The sequence below is a fragment of the Erpetoichthys calabaricus genome, chromosome 6 (assembly GCF_900747795.2).
Source record: "Erpetoichthys calabaricus chromosome 6, fErpCal1.3, whole genome shotgun sequence".
NCBI classification, from domain to species: Eukaryota; Metazoa; Chordata; class Cladistia; order Polypteriformes; family Polypteridae; genus Erpetoichthys; species Erpetoichthys calabaricus.
This window is the reverse complement of record NC_041399.2, coordinates 208,883,074-208,907,020: the sequence shown is the minus strand read 5'-3', so window position 1 is coordinate 208,907,020 and position 23,947 is coordinate 208,883,074. Positions and strand designations below refer to the sequence as shown.

General features: G+C 40.2%; 1 protein-coding gene across 2 annotated transcripts; it reads right to left on the bottom strand.

Annotated features, from left to right (window-relative positions):
• Positions 1-2,856: 2,856 nt before the first annotated feature.
• On the bottom strand, positions 2,857-5,889 carry LOC127528387 (transcriptional regulator Myc-like). Of its 2 annotated transcripts, XM_051929004.1 has the most exons (3): positions 5,707-5,889; positions 4,714-5,359; positions 2,857-3,956 (listed from the first exon to the last, which is right to left on the bottom strand). In XM_051929004.1, exons 2-3 carry the CDS (start codon positions 5,348-5,350, stop codon positions 3,337-3,339), a joined length of 1,257 nt encoding a protein of 418 aa, XP_051784964.1. In that variant the 5' UTR covers positions 5,351-5,359; positions 5,707-5,889; the 3' UTR covers positions 2,857-3,336. The 2 variants fall into 2 exon arrangements, with proteins under 2 accessions (XP_051784964.1, XP_051784965.1); XM_051929005.1 differs by lacking the exon at positions 5,707-5,889 and having other exon boundaries at positions 4,714-5,700.
• Positions 5,890-23,947: the final 18,058 nt, after the last annotated feature.

The following is a 23,947-nucleotide window of genomic DNA, read 5'->3' as shown; positions in this document are numbered from 1 at the left end:
CATAATCTACAGCTTCAAGTGTAACTTGCTTTCACCTTTTTATACATTCAGTCATTACCTTAATCTAATTTTCTGTAATTTTGAAAACAACGAAATAGAGAGAGCTTTAGAAATAGTTCGTTAGAAGTTCATGCATTAATTAATTGGATGTTTTAATATTCTTGCTTTCACCTTTTTATACGTTCAATCATTGCCTTTATCTAATAAATTTTCTGTAATTTTGTTGTGTTTGCCTTTATTCGCTGCGCCCAATTGACGTCACCCTTTTGAAGCACTCCTTTATTTATGCGCGCAGTTATTCGGCGCTCAATTGAGGTCGCCCTTTTGAAGGTCGCCTTTATGTGCGCGCCCTTATTGACGGATACCCTAATGTGATCTTCCCCATCTGTTTTTTGAGACTTTCATATTTTAGTACTTTCATAATCTCTAACCTGCTCTGCAGGTGTATCGCGCCAACGTTTTTGAACCTCTTTACGACGTTCTACTTTGTCTTCTACTCTTTGTCTTTTATTTCCGACCCCGCTTGGACCTGCTAGGTTTTCAGTTCATCTCTTGGCACAAAGTCTCGTCACGCGGGTCGTGAAATAACCATATCCAAAATTTTTTTTTATATAATAGAGAGATATCCTTAGAAAGGGAAAAAAAAAAATCTTGGATATGAGAATGACCTGAGATGGCCGAGTTAAAGCACTAACAGGCCATGAAATGAAATGATTGAGGTGGATTGTTTTCTAATTAAGCAACTGGGTTGGAAGAAAAACCCGCAGTCACTGCGGCCCTCCAGGACTGACTTTGCCCACCCCTGTTCTATTCTATTTTGTATTATATACATTAAAGAACAATGGAAATTTAGAGGTAATTATCAAATTTGCACTTAATAACTAAATGTAAACTTTAATATATATATATATATATATATATATATATATATACACACTGCGGTGGGTTGGCACCAATGTTCCCTCTAAGCTGAGCGCGTGAGCAATCGCTCACACGAATTCAGAGCATCGCTCATACTTCCCGCACGATCGCTCATTCCGATGGCGTCGCTCGTACTTATCACACGATCGCTCATTCCGACCGTCGGAGTTGGTGCTCATAAATTTTTGGCTTAAACAAAATGTCGCTCATAAACAATGTTTTTTGCTCACTATATGCTACTCCTTAGAGGGAACATTGGTTGGCACCCTGCCCGGGATTGGTTCCTGCCTTGTGCCCTGTGTTGGCTGGGATTGGCTCCAGCAGACCCCCGTGACCCTGTAGTTAGGATATAGCGGGTTGGAAAATGGATGGATGGATATATATATATATATATATATATATATATATATATAAAAGCATGTGAATGATGGACAAGAACTTGGCTGCCTGCTTAAAGGTCTGGGAACCAAAACAGACCATGCAGTGCGTATCCTTGAAACTGGGATTTAAAATATGCTTAAAGAAAAAGGATTCCCCAAATATGCCCCTTAAACATTTGTAATGGCAACTCACAAAGTAATTTTCCGACACAGAATATTTTTCTTTAAATGTTTTCAGAAGAATAACCAAAAACTCAGTATATCAAGAACAGGTAGTGTAGGCATTCAGTGGAAACATACAAGTGTTCAATAAAAAGTTTCCCTTTCATACAACCGCTGAATGCCTTCCTCATTTTACTCTTTAAAGTCCTAGCAGTTGGCCGTTTTGTGGCCAGACTCTATTCAAATGACTTCTTATGTTCTTTCTGTATTTTGATTATGTGTGGACATTATCACTTTTCACAAAAGGGCTTCTGTTATACATTAACACATTAAAGAAATGTGCAATTCTGCCCTTATAACTGACAGATGCAAGTTTATTAAAATGTGGACTCAAACATAGTTCACAATTCAAGTGCTTAGCAGGTAACTTTAGTATCAGAGCAATCTTGTATGTCTGGCGTACTATAGGGCAGGGGTCGCCAACTCCGGTCCTGGAGGACCACCGTGGCTGCAGGTTTTTAAAAAATTCCTATTATGGAACTTTCCACCATTCCTTGGTGGCATTATTGTCTTAATGGACAACGGATATCAAAAAATGGTAGATCTTTTCTGTTCAAATGGCAACTCTCATTTGTTTTCAAAATATTGAAGGGTGGGTGGCACAGTGGCGCAGTGGTAGTGCTGCTGCCTCGCTTCCCGGTTCCTCCCTGCGTGGAGGTTGCATGTTCTCCCCGTGTCTGCGTGGGTTTCCTCCGGGTACCAATGTACATCTTGCCACATTTTAGCTTTTTAACATAACAGGGAATAGTGTTTTTGCTGATGTGTGAGTCAGTCAACTTTGCATTTTATATATACACATACTGTATATGTTCTATCAGTCCATAGTAGCCAGTGTGGTGATCCACACTAAAGTATCCCAGGAAAGCAACTTGAGCTCAAATGATCAACCATACCTGAACAAACTCTTGGAGGCATTTTAGCCACAGGCTCATTCCACCACGGCATGCTAAGAAGCCCTTCTGGGGATCTTTAATTCCCAAAGTACTGTTAATATACATATATATATACACACGGGCGACATGGTGCTGCCTCTCAGTTAGGAGACCCGGGTTCACTTCCCGGGTCCTCCCTGTGTGGAGTTTGCATGTTCTCCCCGTGTCTGCATGGGTTTCTTCCCACAATACAAGTATTGGTGTCCCTAGTGTGTGCTGGGTGTGTGTGTGTGCCCTGCGGTGGGTTTGCTCCTGCCTTGCGCCCTGAGTTGGCCGAGATTGGCTCCAGCAGACCCCTGTGAATTTTATTTATGACTGACTGACATTGAAGAGTTCGGTTGAATAGAATACAAAGCAATGAAAAGAAAAGAAGTGTGGAATGAGCTACCAAACAAAAGAAAAACATTAAAACAATAAGCACTGTATTTAAATAAGATTCAGAATCAAAAAAAGACATATCTGGTGAAACCAAACCAAGCAAAAAAAAAAAAAGGTACTGTATATAAAAACAAGATGATTACACAGTAAATACAACTTTCTGAAAAGATTAACTATATACAACAGGTCATAAAACATTTATCTATTTCTCAAGTACTTTTTTATTATTATTATTATTTTTTTTTAAGAAAAATAAATGACTTAAATACAAAATTATCTGTAAATAAAAAATAAAATAAAACCGGAGTGTGTCCCATTGAGGCAGTTTGAGGTTTTTGGTTAGATTCAGAACCAAGGTTGTGTAGTATTCAAGTCCTTTTCTTTTCAAATCTGCATTAAGCATGCATTGGCAAGCAGTCTTAAAAAACAATGATCCTGTCCACAAAAAAATAAAATAAAATAAACTTAGAACCTTGGAAATGTCCCCGAAAAAAAAAAGGTCTTTACAAATAGATGTGAGAGTTCCTTAGTTGTTCAAGTCTGAGTCTCAACTGGTCGTTTTTCTTTCTTAATTGTTCTTTTACGGTTACAAGCCTCTGCTCATCTGTTTCCATACTGAAAATGCATTCTGCCGCTTTCTTCAATATGACCACTTTAGGGGCTTTCTCGTTATTCGCCACTTCAGGTATCTCATCTCTCAGCGCAAAAAAGCTCAGCTTAAGTTCATTCCTCCTCTGGCGCTCCAGGACATTGTGAGTCCGCCTCTTGTCGTTCTCCTCCGTGTCAGATGTCCTGGGACTCCAGCACTTTCTGTTGTTACTGATTTGCTTAAGTACCCGTGTGCTCTCTAGCTTTAGTCTTTTGACAGATGGCTGCTCGTTCCTAGAGGATGGGTGGGCTGCGTAGTTGTGCTGTTGAGTGGAAACGTGACACCTCTTCAGAACAAGGGGACTGTGGTGTGCTCTGTGGGGGGCAGAAGCAGCCCCTGAGCTGGGATCTGTCCGTTTAGTTGGCTGTCTTTTTTCTACTGTCACGACGTCGATTTCCTCGTCGTCTTCTTCCTCATCTTCATCATCATCATCATCATCATCTTCTTCTTCATCATCGTCATCGTCGTTTTCTTCTGTGATGAGAACAAATAAATACGTTATTGCGCTTTGAGTTATGAGGCAGTGGCTGCACAGTTAATAAAGTTCTTTTTTATTTAACACTACTAAATCTTAAGCGGCTCGCCCTAAAAACGGAACGGTCACAAAGTGTTGTATCACTCTTTAGATTTGCACAGATCTTATTTGTCTAGAGTAGCATGCAAATGACAACAGTTGAGTGCAGTTCGTACATACTGTATATAGCCCGTCAATGCTGCCCATATGGTCCGTGTGAGAGGTCTGCACATTAACATTTCCTCCTCCTCCGCGCCTCACAAGTTCCGAGAGTGCTATTCACTCATTCAGTTACAAGGTCACCAGGGAGCTAAAGCCCAAGTGCCGCTGCATTTCTTTTCTATCCTTGAACAGTTTCCCTATCCTACACCACGGACCACTTCCTATGAATCACCGCTATAAAACATTTCAGTGCTGACTACAATCCTGCGCCAATGTGCAGAACTAAATTTAAACAAATCAAGCTAGGGAACTGACAGACCCGGATGTGTGCGTCCCACAAACTAAGGGAGAGCGGGCAGGCGCTCCGCGACCCAAACGGGAAAAAATGTTTAATGCATGTTGTAAGTATTTCTTCAAACAACTGTATTGCCTTACGGCGGTATTAACTATGTGTGAACTACTGTTTAGAGCGCCTCATGTTTCTACACTCCTCTGTGTGTTTGATGGGGTCGTCTGTCCCCGCACCCGCATTTCTAGTGCCCTAGTTAGACTTACCGGAATCGCTGCCGCTGCTCACACTGCTGCAGGTATTTGACGGCGTGTCTTCTGGTAGCGGGGACGGTGGAGTCTCGGCACACGACCTGGAGCTGTCATTCAAGGGAAATGTTAATACGACCGAGGGGTCAATGCACTCCACGACCGCGGCGCTCAGGTCCTGCAGATAGTGGGTATTGAGGCTGGCATTAACGCCAGCGGTCGACTCCTTCCTGGCAGCCTGAATGGACGCCAGTCGCTCCGAGACCACTTTCTCCAACTTGGCAGTCGCCGAGAATCCGCTCCACATGCAGTCCTGAATGATTATTGACTTGAGAAAAGCCTGCGAGTCGTCGTCGCCGTCGCAGATAAAACTCTGGTTCACCATGTCGTCCCCCAAAAACTCCGTGACCATCTCCAACTGCTCGGTGACCGACGGGATGGCAACAGAAAGCGAGCTCCGTCGGCTAGGAGAAAGCGGAGGCGTGGGCAGCAGCTCGAACTTCTTCCAGATGTCTTCGCTGGGGGCCGGGGGCTGCACCCGGCTCTGCTGCTGCTGATAGAAGTCCTCCTCTTCGGTGTCAAAATAGAAGTACGGCTGTATGGAGTCGTAATCGTAGTCGTAGTTTTTACTGGGATAACTGGCGTGCATTGGCATCTCGGCCGCCTATAGGAGGAAATAAAATAGGACAAAAGTGTCACCTTAGGAAAGCGAAAACGTTCAGCTGCAAGAGACGAATCGACGCCGATCCGGCTTCCTGGTGTCAGATGAGGAGTAAGGAGACCCACATGAAAAGAGAACACTCCTTCTCAGTGCAGTCTGTCAGATAGGTTCTTTGTAACATATATTTAAAAAATAAATTTCAGGAGGGTAATGCTGAAACGGCTACAGATGGCAGCAAACTTAAGCGCACGTCCCTTTAAAAAAAGTATAAAAATGCGTAGGAGACGCTTTCCCCCAAATTGTATCCAAAATAGAAAGTGACAGCTTACAAATCCAAATCAAGTCCTTACCGAGTCCAATAATTTACGTTTCAGGTAAACGCGAAGTTCCAGGTAATCGTGATAATATTAATAGTAATAATCCAAGGCCAGTCGAGTGCAGAAGCAAAAAACGAAGCGAGGAACAGCGGCTTCAGCGAGACACTCTCTGCGTCTATCAATTGCTGCAAGAGCGCTGGCACTGGCGCTGGAGGATTTTATTCGCCAGCACCATATTCTACGCCCCACCCACATCGCTTTCCCGCCAAAGTGTCGTTACAGGGTGTTTAACCCTTGCCTTTTCGGAGTCGTCTCACTTCACCTCCGTACAGAATGGTGGGGAAGATGCGCCTCGCCCGGCGAATGACGGGAATTGCTTGATGCAGAAAGGATATCAATTGACCAATGGTTAGGAACTATGTTAAAAGCCGACGGGCGGTAGTTCATACACAAGAGAAAGAAGGCCTGCGTGTCTAACAGTGTGTGAATGTGTGTGTGTGTGTGTGTGTGTGTGTGTGTACAGAGGGGCGGAGTCTATGGAGTCGTAGTAAAAAAGCGGCACGGTCGACTACTGAGCAGCTGCAGCCATTGACTTAAGAGCTACAGTGTGATTTCCCCTATTATTATTATTGTTACGCCTGTGACCGGCCGTTGACATTTCAAGGAGCAAAACAAAAGTTTTACGTAAGATTCTTCTTTCACTGGACGCACTCAGTGATTAAGTCTGTGATATAATACAACTCGGGATCTACGAGAAAGCAATCCATTCACGTTAACAGACAAGAACAGTGAGTTTTCCGCAGTCAGTGAAAAGGCTAATAATTCATGACCAGCATCTTCAGCTAATTACGGTATTAGACTGGCACCACAACCTATTAAATTAGGCAATCCGGTTCAAGTACTGTAGGGCGGACCCCGTATTTAATGTCGCCCTTCCTGTAGCTCGGGTCATAGCCACAACACTTACTGTCGTTGATCGAATCACACGTTTGTAAGGTCAACCACTTACATTTACTGAGTTGGCTAACGCCTTTATGTGAGGCGGTTTATAACGTTTTGATATACAATTGGTCCAAATTCTTTTGGTTTTCCGTTTGGAAAGTGAAGTGGCTTGCTTATGGTCACGCAGTGTCATGAACCCACAACCTCAGGGCTTGAAGTCCAAAGCCATCATCTACTGCCTGCCAAACAACCATCGCCCTCTGCCCTCGGTTTGATATGACCTACTTCAGGACCGAGGGTCCCTTAGGTCATACATGGTCGAAGCCCTTCAATGGACTCTTTCTTTCTTTCTTTCTTTCTTTCTTTCTTTCTTTCTTTCTTTCTTTCCATTTATAATCAATATACATACCCATTCATCACAAGCTTCTTTCTTTCTTTCTCTTTCTTTCTTTCTTTCCATTTCTAATTCATATACAGACCCATTCATCACAAGCTTCTTTCTTTCTTTCTTTCTTTCTTTCCATTTATAATCCATATACAGACCCATTCATCACAAGCCTTTTTCTTTCTTTCTTTCTTTCTTTCTTTCTTTCTTTCCATTTCTAATTCATATACAGACCCATTCATCCCAAGCTTCTTTCTCTTTCTTTCTTTCTCTTTCTCTTTTTCTTTCTTTCTTTCTTTCTTTCTTTCTTTCTTTCTTTCTTTCTTTCTCTTTCCATGTCTAATTCATATAAAGACCCGTTCATCACAAGCTTCTTTCTTTCTTTCTTTCTTTCTTTCTTTCTTTCTTTCTTTCTTTCTTTCTTTCTTTCCATTTCTACTTCATATACAGACCCATTCATCCCAAGCTTCTTTCTTTCTTTCTTTCTTTCTTTCTCTTTCTTTCTTTCCATTTATAATCAATATACAGACCCATTCATCACAAGCTTTTCTTTCTTTCTCTTTCTTTCCATTTCTAATGCTTATACAGACCCATTCATCAGACACTTCTTTCTTTCTTTCTTTCTTTCTTTCTTTCTTTCTTTCTTTCTTTCTTTCTTTCCATTTCTAATTCCTATACAGACCCATTTATCACAAGCTTCTTTCTCTTTCTTTCTTTCTCTTTCTCTTTCTTTCTTTCTTTCTTTCTTTCTTTCTTTCTTTCTTTCTTTCTTTCTTTCTTTCTTTCTTTCTTTCTTTCTCTTTCCATGTCTAATTCATATAAAGACCCGTTCATCACAAGCTTCTTTCTTTCTTTCTTTCTTTCTTTCTTTCTTTCTTTCTTTCTTTCTTTCTTTCTTTCTTTCCATTTCTACTTCATATACAGACCCATTCATCCCAAGCTTCTTTCTTTCTTTCTTTCTTTCTTTCTTTCTTTCTTTCTTTCTTTCTTTCTTTCCATGTCTAATTCATATAAAGACCCGTTCATCACAAGCTTCTTTCTTTCTTTCTTTCTTTCTTTCTTTCTTTCTTTCTTTCTTTCTTTCTTTCTTTCTTTCTTTCTTTCTTTCTTTCTTTCCATTTCTACTTCATATACAGACCCATTCATCCCAAGCTTCTTTCTTTCTTTCTTTCTTTCTTTCTCTTTCTTTCTTTCCATTTATAATCAATATACAGACCCATTCATCACAAGCTTTTCTTTCTTTCTCTTTCTTTCCATTTCTAATGCTTATACAGACCCATTCATCAGACACTTCTTTCTTTCTTTCTTTCTTTCTTTCTTTCTTTCTTTCTTTCTTTCCATTTCTAATTCATATACAGACCCATTCATCCCAAGCTTCTTTCTCTTTCTTTCTTTCTCTTTCTCTTTTTCTTTCTTTCTTTCTTTCTTTCTTTCTTTCTTTCTTTCTTTCTTTCTTTCTTTCTTTCTCTTTCGATGTCTAATTCATATAAAGACCCGTTCATCACAAGCTTCTTTCTTTCTTTCTTTCTTTCTTTCTTTCTTTCTTTCTTTCTTTCTTTCTTTCCATTTCTACTTCATATACAGACCCATTCATCCCAAGCTTCTTTCTTTCTTTCTTTCTTTCTTTCTCTTTCTTTCTTTCCATTTATAATCAATATACAGACCCATTCATCACAAGCTTTTCTTTCTTTCTCTTTCTTTCCATTTCTAATGCTTATACAGACCCATTCATCAGACACTTCTTTCTTTCTTTCTTTCTTTCTTTCTTTCTTTCTTTCTTTCTTTCCATTTCTAATTCCTATACAGACCCATTTATCACAAGCTTCTTTCTTTCTTTCTTTCTTTCTTTCTTTCTTTCTTTTTCTTTCCATTTCTAATGTTTATACAGACCCATTCATCACACACTTCTTTCTTTCTTTCTTTCTTTCTTTCTTTCTTTCTTTCTTTCTCTTTTCATTTCTAATGCTTATACAGACAAATTTATCACGATCTTCTTTCTTTCTTTCTTTTACGCATCGCTTCCAACATAACATTTTTCGAGTTCTCATCACCATCCATATTAACAAATTCGTCCTGCCCAGGATTTGTTCCTGCCTTGCGCCCTGTGTTGGCTGGGATTGGCTCCAGCAGACCCCCGTGACCCCGTGTTAGGATATAGCGGGTTGGACAATGACTGACTGGCCTTCGCTAGTTTAATCAAATCTCCAGAAGTTGACAATCTGAACGCGCTGTAACTGTCACTGATTCTCAGAAATTCGACAGCCTCGCTGTTTCCACTAACTGGAAATTTCGCACAGTAATCAAAGTGCAATAGCGACCTCTAGCGAAAGACATTATAACTTGTATAAAACCTACGCTCTCATTCTAACTTGCAGCAGGGCTATTCAATTAGCGACCCATCGAGTAGATTTTTTTTTTACCGTTCCTCTAATTATTTCCTGGCAATTGATTTTTGTAGACATTTTTCAGACATATAAAATAGGTCAGTTATTCTTCCTTGTCCTACATTATCAGTGCTAAAAGTCAGTTTTATTTAGTCTCCGAAAAATAAAACAAAAATGTCATCAAGATGAAAGCAGAAAGATAAACGTTTGTTCCAGTTAAAGTTAAGTTGTGTGTTTACTTCGGAGACGAATTATTATTACATTTCGGAGATATTTCAAGACAATCTTTTCTAACTTCAACACCAACTCTCATGCTCGCCTGTTAGAATTTGTGAATGTGTGAATTTCCCCTTGGGATTAATAAAGTATCTATCTATCTATCTATCTATCTATCTATCTATCTATCTATCTAGAAACTCCAGAGGCTGTTCAGGAGATGTTACCTCTTTCAGGGAGATACGCACCGTTTGTTTTAACGTATGCATCATTTTCAGATGGACGTATAAACGCGAGTTGGCATTTTAAACATGAAAAATGTAATTAGGGCAAGTAATAGAGCACCCATTACCAGCCAGCACCTTTATCACTGCCTGTGCATTGCATTTATAAAGCATGCGTCTAATGTAACTGCTATAGATCAACAACAAGCAGTTTTCCTCATTAGGTGACAAATACGGTACATATAAACAAGATGAGTCCTATAAGGTACAACAGTGAAAACCGAAAAGACCTGCGTGTGTTGCCAGTGTGCCATACGTGTGTATTGATACGTGACTGTGCATTTCTTGTTCTCCTTTCGGCTGCTCCCATTTAAGGGTCTCCATAGCAGATCACCCATCTCCGTCTATCCCTGTCATATTTCTGCCACACCAACTGCCTTCACGTATAAAGGCAAACATAAAAAAATAGGCAAAACATTTAGAAGATAGTCAAAAAATCAAAGCTGATCATAAAAATAACAACGAATGGTTTAAAAATAAGAAAATCGGGTGTATAGGCCTATTCTGTTGTTCTATGAGACGAGACTTTTTTGAAGAGATTGTTTCAAGTCCCGCCCTCCCCTCAATCGTATTCGCCGACGCCTGCGCTCCTCTCACCTCTCATTGGTGTGAATGTTTTTGTCAGACACAGTCCCTGCGCTCTCAGCTCTTAGAAATTTTTATGTTTTCCTCACTTTAAGTTCCCACTTAAAGAAGACGTATTATGTCCAAATCTTAACCGAAGGATTATCAACAGAAGAAATGAGTACACAGGGAAATCCTAGCACCGAGAAAGGATGAAGTCAAATGAATTAACGCGAAAATTGTCAATCGGTTACACAGCTAATTGGTTAAATGCGTATCAATAGACTCTGCTGAAACAGTTGGTGGTGATGGTGCGGAAGATGAAAACATCAACTTACAATATCACGAAGAATATCTACAACCGTTAACACCGTCTGGTCTCCCATCACATGAATTACTGTATAAAGGAGGATGTATCCAAGAAAGGTAATGTAGTTAATCTTCAGGTGATAACATCAGACACCAAAGGAGATCTTGATATGCCCTTCGTATTAAAACGTTTACAGTTTCCCATTAGAATAACTTTTACAAAGACAATTAACAAACCACAGGGACAAACATTCAAAAAAGTCGTTTTATTTATTAGAGAGAAAGAAATGAAATTCATTCACGAGCAGTTATACGTTACCTTGTCACGATGAAAGTCCAAACAGAGAATCAAAATTCAATGCGATATTGACGAAAATTTAATTAAAAATAGTTTTTACTGAAGCTTTACAGTAAAAGTGTACATTTAAAAAGTATTTGCATGTTAATTTCAAAGCCAAACAGAACGAAAACGTAAAAACACAACGAATACCTTTAACGCGACGTGAAACATAATTTTCTTTCAATTTATTACATTTTACTATTTTTTTACTATGGTTAATTACTCGCTGTAATGTGAAATAGTTAGATCTATAATGCCTATGTAACAATTGCCATGAAAATAACAATCTGTTTAAATTGTACATCCGCATCCCCATATGTGAGTATGTAGTGCGTGTAGTGCAGGCCCGGGGGTTGGCGAGCGAAGCAAGCAGGGGGAAAAGCCCCCTAGTATTTATAAATATTGTGGACCACCCGGCGGACACAGACACACGCAGAGACACAAATACAAACACAAATACAATTAATTAATAATTTATTTTGCATTTTACAAATACAAACACACGCTTTTATTTTTCTTTTATCGTCGTGCTTCCTGTTCCGGCACCAAGAATGATGTCACTTCCTGTTCCGGCACCAAGAATGATGTTGCTTCCTGTTCCAGCAAGAAGAATGATGTCGCTTCCTGTTCCAGCACCAAGAATGATGTTACTTCCTGTTCCAGCAAGAAGAATGATGTCACTTCCTGTTCCGGCACCAAGAATGATGTCACTTCCTGTTCCAGCAAAAAGAATGATGTCACTTCCTGTTCCGGCACCAAGAATGATGTCACTTCCTGTCCTGGCACCAAGAATGATGTTGCTTCCTGTTCCAGCAAGAAGAATGATGTTACTTCCTGTTCCAGCAAGAAGAATGATGTTACTTCCTGTTCTGGCACCAAGAATGATGTCACTTTCTGTTCCGGCACCAAGAATGATGTTGCTTCCTGTTCCAGCAAGAAGAATGATGTTACTTCCTGTTCCGGCACCAAGAATGATGTCACTTCCTGTTCCAGCAAGAAGAATGATGTCACTTCCTGTTCCGGCACCAATAATGATGTCACTTTCTGTTCCGGCACCAAGAATGATGTTGCTTCCTGTTCCAGCAAGAAGAATGATGTTACTTCCTGTTCTGGCACCAATAATGATGTTGCTTCCTGTTCCAGCACCAAGAATGATGTCACTTCCTGTTCCAGCAAGAAGAATTATGTCACTTCCTGTTCCGGCACCAAGAATGATGTCACTTCCTGTTCCGGCACCAAGAATGATGTCACTTCCTGTTCTGGCACCAAGAATGATGTCACTTCCTGTTCCAGCAAGAAGAATGATGTCACTTCCTGTTCCAGCAAAAAGAATGATGTCACTTCCTGTTCCGGCACCAAGAATGATGTCACTTCCTGTTCCGGCACCAAGAATGATGTTGCTTCCTGTTCCAGCAAGAAGAATGATGTCACTTCCTGTTCCGGCACCAAGAATGATGTCACTTCCAGTTTCTGGAATCACTTCCAGCCTCACCATTTAAAACCGCCGTCTTCTCCACCACAAGATCAGTTCAGTCTGGAACTCAACCCATGCACATCAGTACTTATTTCAAAACCCTTTTTGAAGTCAGGGACAATATACGGGTGGCTGCCCCAAACCTTTCCAGTGTGTTGAGATTCATTCTTTTACAAGGGTCAGCTCAGGTTGGACGGTTTGGAGGGCACTATGAGGACATTAGAGGGTCCACTCAGGTGGGAGACAAAGTCAGAGAGGCGAGATTGTGTTGGTTTGGACATGTGCAGAGGAGAGATACTGGGTATATTGGGAGAAGGGTGCTAAGGATAGAGCTGACAGGAAAGAGGAGAAGAGCAAGGCCTAAGTGATGGATGAGAGAGAACAAGCAGGTGATGGGTGTGACAGAGCAAGATGACGAGGACAGGACGAGGTGGAAGACGATGATCAGCTGTGATGACCCCTAACGGGAGCAACCGAAAGAAGAAGAATAAGAAGTTGTGCTTGTGTGCTTGTGCCTCCCATGAAGATATACTCCTGCATGTTTATGCAGATTATTTAGGATAAAAAACTAAAACAGACAAGCCACTTGAGATCAAATGACTGCAAACTTCAACAAGTGTCTAAGCTGACATGTTACTTTAGGACAGTCCATCAAAGGCTCCTTATAACAGCAGGCCATAAACTTCAATTTCATCACACATGGCAATGCATGTTTACAATAAGCAATGTAATAAAAAGGGTCACAGACCACAGATTAGGGAGCGTGTGAGGCGCGGGATAACGTTCAGAACAAACAGGCTTGACGGACTTAATGGTCTCCTCTCGTTTGTCATATTTCTTATGTTCTTCAAATAAATCATCCTTTGAAATGTTCTTCTTGTTGATTTGTGATCTTCTGCATTTCATGTTCTAACGTTTCCCTACAGAGTGCGCTGAACTAAAGTACAGGCAGGTGTGCTTAACAACCACATGTTGTTGCCTTTTTGGCCTCTAGGACTGAACTTTGGGAATTTTTTGGAAAAGCCTGGAATAAGAGAAACACAATGCCAGGGGGAACTTTCAACTATGACCTGCTTTCATGCCAGGCCAAAATAACTGTCTGTATCTGTAATGACCTCAACCTGCCAGTCCATGGGATCTTGAAGGAAACGGGGTTTTCAACCTTCACGAACAAGATGCAAAATGATTTAATCTGGCGGAGGAAATATGAGGGCCATTCCATCCAGCAAAATCCCTGATGCTTGGAAATTGTATGCCATGATTCTTTGTGGCCCAGCGCTTTATTAAATAATTAAGTTAGGATTTCTATCAGCGGGCTGCATATTTAATGTTTATAGGAAAGCACCTTCATCTGTGTGGTCACCTGACATTTATTATCTGAAACAAACCTAAACTGAACTCTTATTACTGCAGAGAGATGACGAAATGTGTGACAAAGATAGATAGATAGATAGATAGATAGATAGATAGATAGATAGATAGATAGATAGATAGATAGATAGATAGATGAGAAAGGCACTATATATTACATAGATAGATAGATAGATAGATAGATAGATAGATAGATAGATAGATAGATAGATAGATGTGAAAGGCACTATATAATAGATAGATAGATAGATAGATAGATAGATAGATAGATAGATAGATGTGAAAGGCACTATATAATAGATAGATAGATAGATAGATAGATAGATAGATAGATAGATAGATAGATAGATAGATGAGAAAGGCACTATATATTACATAGATAGATAGATAGATAGATAGATAGATAGATAGATAGATAGATAGATGTGAAAGGCACTATATAATAGATAGATAGATAGATAGATAGATAGATAGATAGATAGATAGATATGAAAGGCACTATATAATAGATAGATAGATAGATAGATAGATAGATAGATAGATAGATAGATAGATAGATAGATAGATATGAAAGGCACTATATAATAGATAGATAGATAGATAGATAGATAGATAGATAGATAGATAGATAGATAGATAGATAGATAGATAGATAGATAGATGAAAGGCACTACTGTATATGATAGATAGATAGATAGAAAGATAGATAGATCTGAAAGGCACTATATAATTGATAGATATGAAAGGAACTATATAATAGATAGACAGATAGATAGATAATGTGTCACAAGAATGGACAGGAGACATAGAAAGGTTTGGGGCAGCCACCCTTGTATTATGGGACAGGAAGTGACGGGTGCTGGAACCAGAAGTGAAATCATCTGGGCAGGAAGTGACGTCCTAACGGGTGTGGGGAACTGTGTGGAATTTCCCACGAATGGTCTGCAGAGGACTGAGAGAAATAGTCTGCACCTCGCCACCCCCTGGTCAGACATGGAATTGTCACTATTCGAGCCCTTTACCTCCCTCCCATGCGCATGTGTGTGACAATAGATAGATAGAATGTGTCACACATGCGTGTCTGAAGACCACCATCCAAAGTCTTCCCAGGTATGTAGTACCACCCTGTGCTGAGAGAGGGTGATGCTGCTAACGGCCTTGTCATGTTCTTCATTCGCAGACTCGAGAAAACACCAAGTGAGGGCAGATGACCGCGTCCCTTACAGTTCTGGGGCTTTAAAAGGATCAGAGGTGTCTTTGACCAAGGAGATGATCCAGAGCAGGAATCTCCTTATGAGGGCCTGTGTCACTGGCAGAAGCCTAACAATCGAGGTCACTTTGCTATGTGGCAGTTGCTTTGTTGTTATTTTTGTGCCCATTGTGTGTTATTTTTGAATAATTACTAAACGGAAACCGCAAACTGGTGTTGGTTTATCAACCCTTCTTCCCTTGACCACGACACATAACATTATATTCTCAAATCTGATTAATCCATTTTGTGGTCGGGGGGGCTGGAGCCTTTCATAGTAGCTCTGTACACACACACACACACACACACACACACACGCACTCCAATTAGGAATTCCCAATCCACATAACATTAAAGGACTTTGAGGACATTGTAGGATAAAGGTGAATAGCAGTCTTCCTTGTTCCTAATGTTAGCCTGGTGCAACCAGAGGAAAACAGAAGGGTGAGAACGGGTCCTGCTGCCATAACGCCTGTTTCTAGCTATCAGCAGCATATCGTAGACCCAAAGAGAAAACAGACGGATGAAAAATTAAACGAAAATCTGTATATGAGAAATTCACATTTTTTTTCCCCATTAATTAAGAATTTTATACTATGAAGCACTCATAAGCAGATCTGAGAATGTCATGTGTTTGTCACTGCGGCGCTCACAACAGAATATTTAACTCAAATATCTACACCTCAGTACGCTACATTTTAACTGCACTGGTTAATAATTAAAGGCATTGGTGTGTTAATTACATCTTAATGTCTAAATCAGATGATAGACTGCCTTACACATTACTCTATTATTATATTCCCTCTTATCCTACCTACACCAAAAACAACACATTTTCTTATAGTAAAATGTGGTCTAAAGATAATTTATTTTGCATTTTAAAATATTCTATTTTTAAAATGCTTAACTGGGCTGAAGACAATGAATACTGGAAAATAATTCCACTTTCTTAATCCAGTTCAGGGTCTCAGGGGGCTGGAGCCCATTTCATCAGCACTGGGCACATGGAAGAAAAAAAGCTGTGTGTTCACTCGTGGAGACCACGACACTGGCGCCAACCTGGAAGAGCTAATTAGCATAATATGGAAATCATTGGGAATATGGGAGGAAAAGATGGCTAACCAAAGGGAGGCCTATACAGACATGGGGAGAACATACAAACTCCACACAGACAACAACCGTGAATGGGGTTTGCACGCAGGACACTGGGTCTGTGAAACATCAATGCCAACTACACAAGCACTTCGACACGCTCTGGATAATATCACGAGGGACATACGTCAGAGATCATCAACAAGAGAGAACACTTGAAAGTGAGCCCACTGACAGTCTCTCTGTGTGTTTGTCCTCCATGTCCTGGGGACGTGCTTACTAGAATTATTACTAGAAGACAGTGGGGGTGTTTTGATGAGTGTGCCCAGGGATGAACTGATGTCCCATGAAGGGTTTGGTGTTTCCCTGCTGTTGGAACAGGCGCCATATCACACAATTACTAAAACTGTACAACTTATCAGTATGTTTAATTATAATCACATTAAACTTAGTAAATACCTAATATCTATCTATCTATCTATAGTACCTTTCATATCTATCTATCTATCTATTATATAGTGCCTTTCACATCTATCTATCTATCTATCTATCTATAGTACCTTTCATATCCATCTATCTATCTATCTATTATATAGTGCCTTTCACATCTACCTATCTATCTATTATATAGTGCCTTTCACATCTATGTATCTATCTATCTATTATATAGTGCCTTTCATATCTATCTATCTATCTATTATATAGTGCCTTTCATATCTATCTATCTATCTATTATATAATGCCGTTCACATCTATCTATCTATCTATTATATAGTGCCTTTCATATCTATCTATCTATCTATTATATAGTGCCTTTCATATCTATCTATCTATCATATAGTGCCTTTCATATCTATCTATCTATCTATTATATAGTGCCTTTCACATCTATCTATCTATCTATCTATCTATCATATAGTGCCATATAGTGCCGTTCACATCTATCTATCTATCTATCTGTCTATCTATTATATAGTGCCTTTCATATCTATCTATCTATCTATCTATTATATAGTGCCTTTCATATCTATCTATCTATCATATAGTGCTTTTCATATCTATCTATCTATCTATTATATAGTGCCTTTCATATCTATCTATCTATCTATCTATTATATAGTGCCTTTCACATCTATCTATCTATCTATCATATAGTGCCATATAGTGCCATTCACATCTATCTATCTATCTTATAGTGCCTTTCATATCTATCTATCTATCCATCTATCTATCTATTATATAGTGCCTTTCATATCTATCTATCTATTATATAGTGCCTTTAATCTATCTATCTATCTATTATATAGTGCCTTTAATCTATCTATCTATCTATTATATAGTGCCTTTAATCTATCTATCTATCTATCTTATAGTGCCTTTCATATCTATCTATCTATCTATCTATCTATCTATCTATCATATAGTGCCTTTCATATCTATCTATCTATCTATCTATCTATCTATCTATCTATCTATCTATCTATCTATCTATCTATCTATCCATCTATCTATCTATTATATAGTGCCTTTCATATCTATCTATCTATTATATAGTGCCTTTCACATCTATGTATCTATCTATCTATTATATAGTGCCTTTCATATCTATCTATCTATCTATCTATCTCATATAGTGCCTTTCATATCTATCTATCTATCTATCTGTCTATCTATTATATAGTGCCTTTCATATCTATCTATCTATCTATCTATCTATCTATCTATCTATCTATCTGTCTATCTATTATATAGTGCCTTTCATATCCATCTATCTATCTATCATATAGTGCCTTATAGTGCCGTTCACATCTATGTATCTCTCTATCTATCTATCATGTAGAACCTTTCATTTTGTATATATCTGTAGTGTACCTGTACAGCATCTTGGTATGGAAAACCATTATTTAAATTCAATTATTTACTTGCTTACCAAGTTTCTTTGTGGATTGTAAAGTCCAATGTTGTCATTATAGTCCTCAGCACAGACACACTTTGTGATCCCACATGAGATGTGTCACCTGCCAACGCTGAAGTTCTAGTAGTACGTCATGCTGGCAGTGTGGCCTAACAGACCAGTAAGGCAGGTTTGAAGGGCGTTCTCAGTTCCAGATGCTGTTAGAAAGTCCGATTATTTATTTGTTTACCATATAAATTAACCTTTGATCTGTAAAGCACATTTATTGCCAGTTCTGCCCCCACCGTTGGTGTCCCTGAGTGAATTTCCTAACCTGCTGATGTTTCCAAGGTAGTAAAGGTGCTGTTTAAAATCATAACTAGAGTTACGCTGACAGATGTTGGTGCCATTGATACTAAATGAACGTTGCACAGGGAATCCTAGACTCGTCTGCCCTTTCTATGAAGCAGTTACATTCATTTTATCTGCAGAGCAGCTGCCTCCTTCAGAAGCGGCACACATGTGCTCTTAAAATACTTGTCCACGTTTTTTTCTTTCTTTTTTACTCGAAACCCAGACATACTGTACTTACACTGTATATTGAGTTTCAGCTCTTGTGCAGTGTAAGACATCCCTCTCACGGCCCTCTTCCTAACGCTTGGCAACATTACAGATCCAATTATGGCTTAAAAATTTGGCCAGTGAGCCTCTCGGTGCTTGGCTGCTTATTTCATTACTAAACAAGGACCTTCTGTCTGTCACACTCGGCACGTGCTGCCAAGACAGGGCAACTTGGGGCATCTCGGGGAGGGCTGGGTTTTTAGGTAAAGTTTTCGTCATTTTTGCTAGCTTGTAGTTGTCACGTTTCTTTCAGGAAATCTGTCACTTAGATGTGGAACAGAACTTTGAGAGCTCACGTTAATTCAAAGACACGTTGCCCTAAACAATGTGACATATTTCTAATTTTTGTTTCTTTTAAGGCAACTTTTTATTATCTACTCGGGACAGGCTGCAACTCCAGGCTGTGTACCGCCTGACAGGCAGACATTGTAGCATCTGAAACATTAAACTCTATTAAAGGATAAGCTTGGTATTCTTCCAAGTTGAAATTATTTATTCAGAATAAAAGGCATACATTAGTTTGCCATACAAATTAGTGTTCTAAATTGAAGAATTTTTAAAATAAATTCTAAAAAAAATACTTATCTTGTTCTTTTATTTTAAAACAGACATGTAAATGTATCTTCTATATAAACGTCTACGTGTGGCAGAGTCTGTCTGTCTGTCTGTCTGTCTGTCTGGTTCAGAAGTGCGAGGCTACAGCATGAACCTCATAGAGACGGTATGGCGGCCCCAAGTTAACGAGTCGGAAGAAAAAAGAAGGACGAGGCTACAGCATGAAGCTGAAAGAAATCAACTCCGTCACCAAAGTGAGACCACCGAGGAAAGAAAAACTCGCTCAGCCGCTAATACAATAGTGAGGTGAGCACATCGGCAAAACGAAACCACCGTGGAAAGAGAAACAACGTGATTGACTGAAGTGCCAGAATGCCTGGTTTCTAGGAGCCCGGGCTTTTTACACCACGGGCATACACAGCTAGTAGTATATAACTATATATATATATAATGTTGCCCCCTCGTGGGCTGGGGGAGGCATAAGCGCCCCTCCGGTCCTCTTGGGCATCCTGGCTGGGTACCACAGTGTATCTGTGAAACTCTGTGACCAAGCGTGAATGTTATGTGGATTTCACTTTCACTAAACAACAAATCTTTTAATTCTCGTGGATACGCCTCTTCTTTGAGAAGACATACGACATTTCCCAGATGCCAACATGAATTACACGATCCACAAGTCTCCGACTTAAAGATTAAAGTCAAACAATATCTACATACTTCTGTCATGTCACCTCTGTCCATACAGTGCATCCAGAAAGTATTCACAGCGCATCACTTTTTCCACATTTTATGTTACAGCCTTATTCCAAAATGGATTAAATTCATTTTTTTCCTCAGAATTCTACACACAACACCCCATAATGACAACGTGAAAAAAGTTTACTTGAGATTTTTGCAAATTTATTAAAAATAAACAAACTGAGAAATCCCATGTACATAAGTATTCACAGCCTTTGCCATGAAGCTCGAAATTGAGCTCAGGTGCCTCCTGTTTCCCCTGATCATCCTTGAGATGTTTCTGCAGCTTCATTGGAGTCCACCTGTGGTAAATCCAGTTGACTGGACATGATTTGAAAAGGCACACACCTGTCTATAGAAGGTCCCACAGTTGACAGTTCATGTCAGAGCACAAACCAAGCATGAAGTCAAAGGAATTGTCTGTAGACCTCTGAGACAGGATTGTCTCGAGGCACAAATCTGGGGAAGGTTACAGAAAAATATCTGCTGCTTTGAAGGTCCCAATGAGCACAGTGGCCTCCATCATCCGTAAGTGGAAGAAGTTCGAAACCACCAGGACTCTTCCTAGAGCTGGCCGGCCATCTAAACTGAGCAATCGGGGGAGCAGAGCCTTAGTCAGGGAGGTGACCAAGAACCCGATGGTCACTCTGTCAGAGCTCCAGAGGTCCTCTGTGGAGAGAGGAGAACCTTCCAGAAGGACAACCATCTCTGCAGCAATCCACCAATCAGGCCTGTATGGTAGAGTGGCCAGACGGAAGCCACTCCTTAGTAAAAGGCACATGGCAGCCCGCCTGGAGTTTGCCAAAAGACACCTGAAGGACTCTCAGACCATGAGAAAGAAAATTCTCTGGTCTGATGAGACAAAGATTGAACTCTTTGGTGTGAATGTCAGGCGTCACGTTTGGAGGAAACCAGGCACCGCTCATCACCAGGCCAATACCATCCCTACAGTGAAGCATGGTGGTGGCAACATCATGCTGTGGGGATGTTTTTCAGCGGCAGGGACTGGGAGACTAGTCAGGATAAAGGGAAAGATGACTGCAGCAATGTACAGAGACATCCTGGATGAAAACCTGCTCCAGAGCGCTCTTGACCTCAGACTGGGGCGACGGTTCATCTTTCAGCAGGACAACGACCCTAAGCACACAGCCAAGATATCACAGGAGTGGCTTCAGGACAACTCTGTGAATGTCCTTGAGTGGCCCAGCCAGAGCCCAGACTTGAATCTGATTGAACATCTCTGGAGAGATCTTAAAATGGCTGTGCACCGACGCTTCCCATCCAACCTGATGGAGCTTGAGAGGTGCTGCAAAGAGGAATGGGCGAAACTGGCCAAGGATAGGTGTGCCAAGTTTGTGGCATCATATTCAACAAGACTTGAGGCTGTAATTGCTGCCAAAGGGGCATCGACAAAGTATTGAGCAAAGGCTGTGAATACTTATGGACATGGGATTTCTCAGTTTTTTTATTTTTAATAAATTTGCAAAATCCTCAAGTAAACTTTTTCACGTTGTCATTATGGGGTGTTGTGTGTAGAATTCTGAGGAAAAAAATGAATTTAATCCATTTTGGGATAAGGCTGTGACATAACAAAATGTGGAAAAAGTGATGCGCTGTGAATACTTTCCGGATGCACTGTATATTCGCTCTCTTCTCACTTTTACCTTTTCGTGAATATCGCATTGAATTTTGATTCCGTGATTGGAGTTCAATCGTGACAACGCGACGTATAACTGCCTGTGAGTGAATCTCGTTTCTTTCTCTCTACACGATTGGTGTCTGACAATAGCATTCACACAAATGAGAAATGATTGGACCGTGTGCCTGGTTGTAAATGAGATGTGGGCGGGGCTTTTCCAAATCTCTTTGCATAAAGTCTTGTCTCGCGGGGCTTGAAATTTCCTCTTGCGGGATTTTCACCAAACAACAAATCTTTTATTTCTCACAGATACGCCTCTTCATTGAGAGGCAACACTACTTTTCCCTGATGGCAACACGAATTAGACGACCTACAAGTCTCCGACTTAAAATTTAAATCCGTACAATATATTCAATCTCTTTTCGCCGTTCCGTTATTTCACCGAGTAATAATTTCCATTTGTTTCCACTAATGCGAACTTTGCTATTATTTTTTGAGACTTTCAAGTTTTTGTACTTCCATTATCTCTAACCTGCTCTGCATGCGTGTCACACCAACGTTTTTGAATTCTTTACGACGTTCTACTTTGTCATCTACTCTTTGTCTTTTATTTCTGGCCCCGGGTATGGCTAAATCTCTTTTTCACAAAGTCTCGTCTCACGGGACGTGAAAGTATCTCTCTGAGAAAGTCACGTCTAGTCTCTCAAAAAAAAGTCTCGTCCTGAGATTTTTTTATATAATAGAGAGACAATCTATTCATTTCCTTCGATGTGGTCCTTTTATGGACAATAATTTTATATGTTCAGGATGACACGTCAAAGACTTAAGTGAAGAAGAAAGGGCAGCACGTCGAAAAGAGGTCCAAAAGCGTTGGAGAGAAAAGTCTCACGGACCTCATTTGAAAGATTCAATATGTTGGGACTCAAAAGAAATAAAGGATTTAAAGAAACTTCTGAAAGCTTGATATGACTAAGGCTGTCTTTACTGATTATCGACGGCCTGTGGTCCATTTTTAATTGGCCCGCAGCAAATTCTAAAAATATACTGACGTATGGCCCACACACGAAATTTGTTCTTAACTGGTATTGTACTTCTTAGGTTTAACACGAGGTGGCGCTACTGTCTTGATCTTCACAAACAAGCGCAACCAAAGAACAATTTTGGTGTGTGAAGTGCAAAGGACTGGGCATTAGAACATTAGAACACTCTCGACGAGAACAGGCCATTCAACCCAACAGAGCTCGCCAGTCCTGTCCACTTATTTCTTCCAGATGAACACCTTAGTCGAGTTTTGAAAGTCCGTAAAGTTTTACTGCCCACCACACTACTTGGTCTCTTATTCCACGTGTCTGTGGTTCTCTGTGTAAAGAAAAACTTCCTAATGTTTGTGTGAAATTTCCCCTTAACAAGTTTCCAACTGTGTCCCCGTGTTCTTGATGAACTCGTTTTAAAGTCCCAGTCTCGATCCACTGGACTAATTCCCTTCATAATATTAAACACTTCAGTCAGGTCTCCTCTTCTTCTCCTTTTTCTTAAACTGTAAAGGCTCAGCTCTTGTAATCTTTCCTCATAACTCATCCCCTGTAGCCCTGAATCAGCCTCATTGCTCTTCTCTGGACTTTCTCCAGTGCTATTATGTCCTTTTTGTACCCTGGAGACCAAAACTGCACACAGGACTCCAGATGAGGCCTCACCAGTGTGTTATAAAGCTTCAGTGTCACCTCCTGTGACTTGTACTGCACACGTCAAGGCGCTATATATAACCTGACATTCTGTTAGCCTTCTTAATGGCTTCTGAACACCGTCTGGCAGTTGATTGGTGTTATGTTCACTAGGACTCCTAAATCCTTCTCATAGGGCGTGCTTTTGATTTTCAGACCTCCCATTGTGTATTCAGTCCTAACAAGACCTAAACGTAATGCAAGCGATGGGCTCAGCTCTTTTCATCTTCCCTCGTAACTCGCTCTTCTCTGGACCTTTTATAGTGCTGTTATGTCCTTTTGTAGACCGAAACTGCACACAGTACTCCAGATGAGGCCTCACCAGTGTGTTATAAAGCTTCAGTGTCACCTCCTGTGACTTGTACTCCACACACCAGGGCGCTATATAACCTGACATTCTCCTTCTTAATGGCTTCTGAACACCATCCATCAGTTCATAGGTGTAATGTTCACTACGACTCCTAAATCCTTCTCATAGAGCGTGCTTTCGATTTTC

Coding starts and splice junctions, on each gene's coding strand:
- LOC127528387 (XM_051929004.1), bottom strand. CDS start 5,350: ATGCCAATGCACGCCAGTTATCCCAGTAAAAACTACGACTACGATTAC. Junction 3,957..4,713: donor GAGCAGCGGCAGCGATTCCG/GTAAGTCTAACT, acceptor TTCTCATCACAG/AAGAAAACGACGATGACGAT.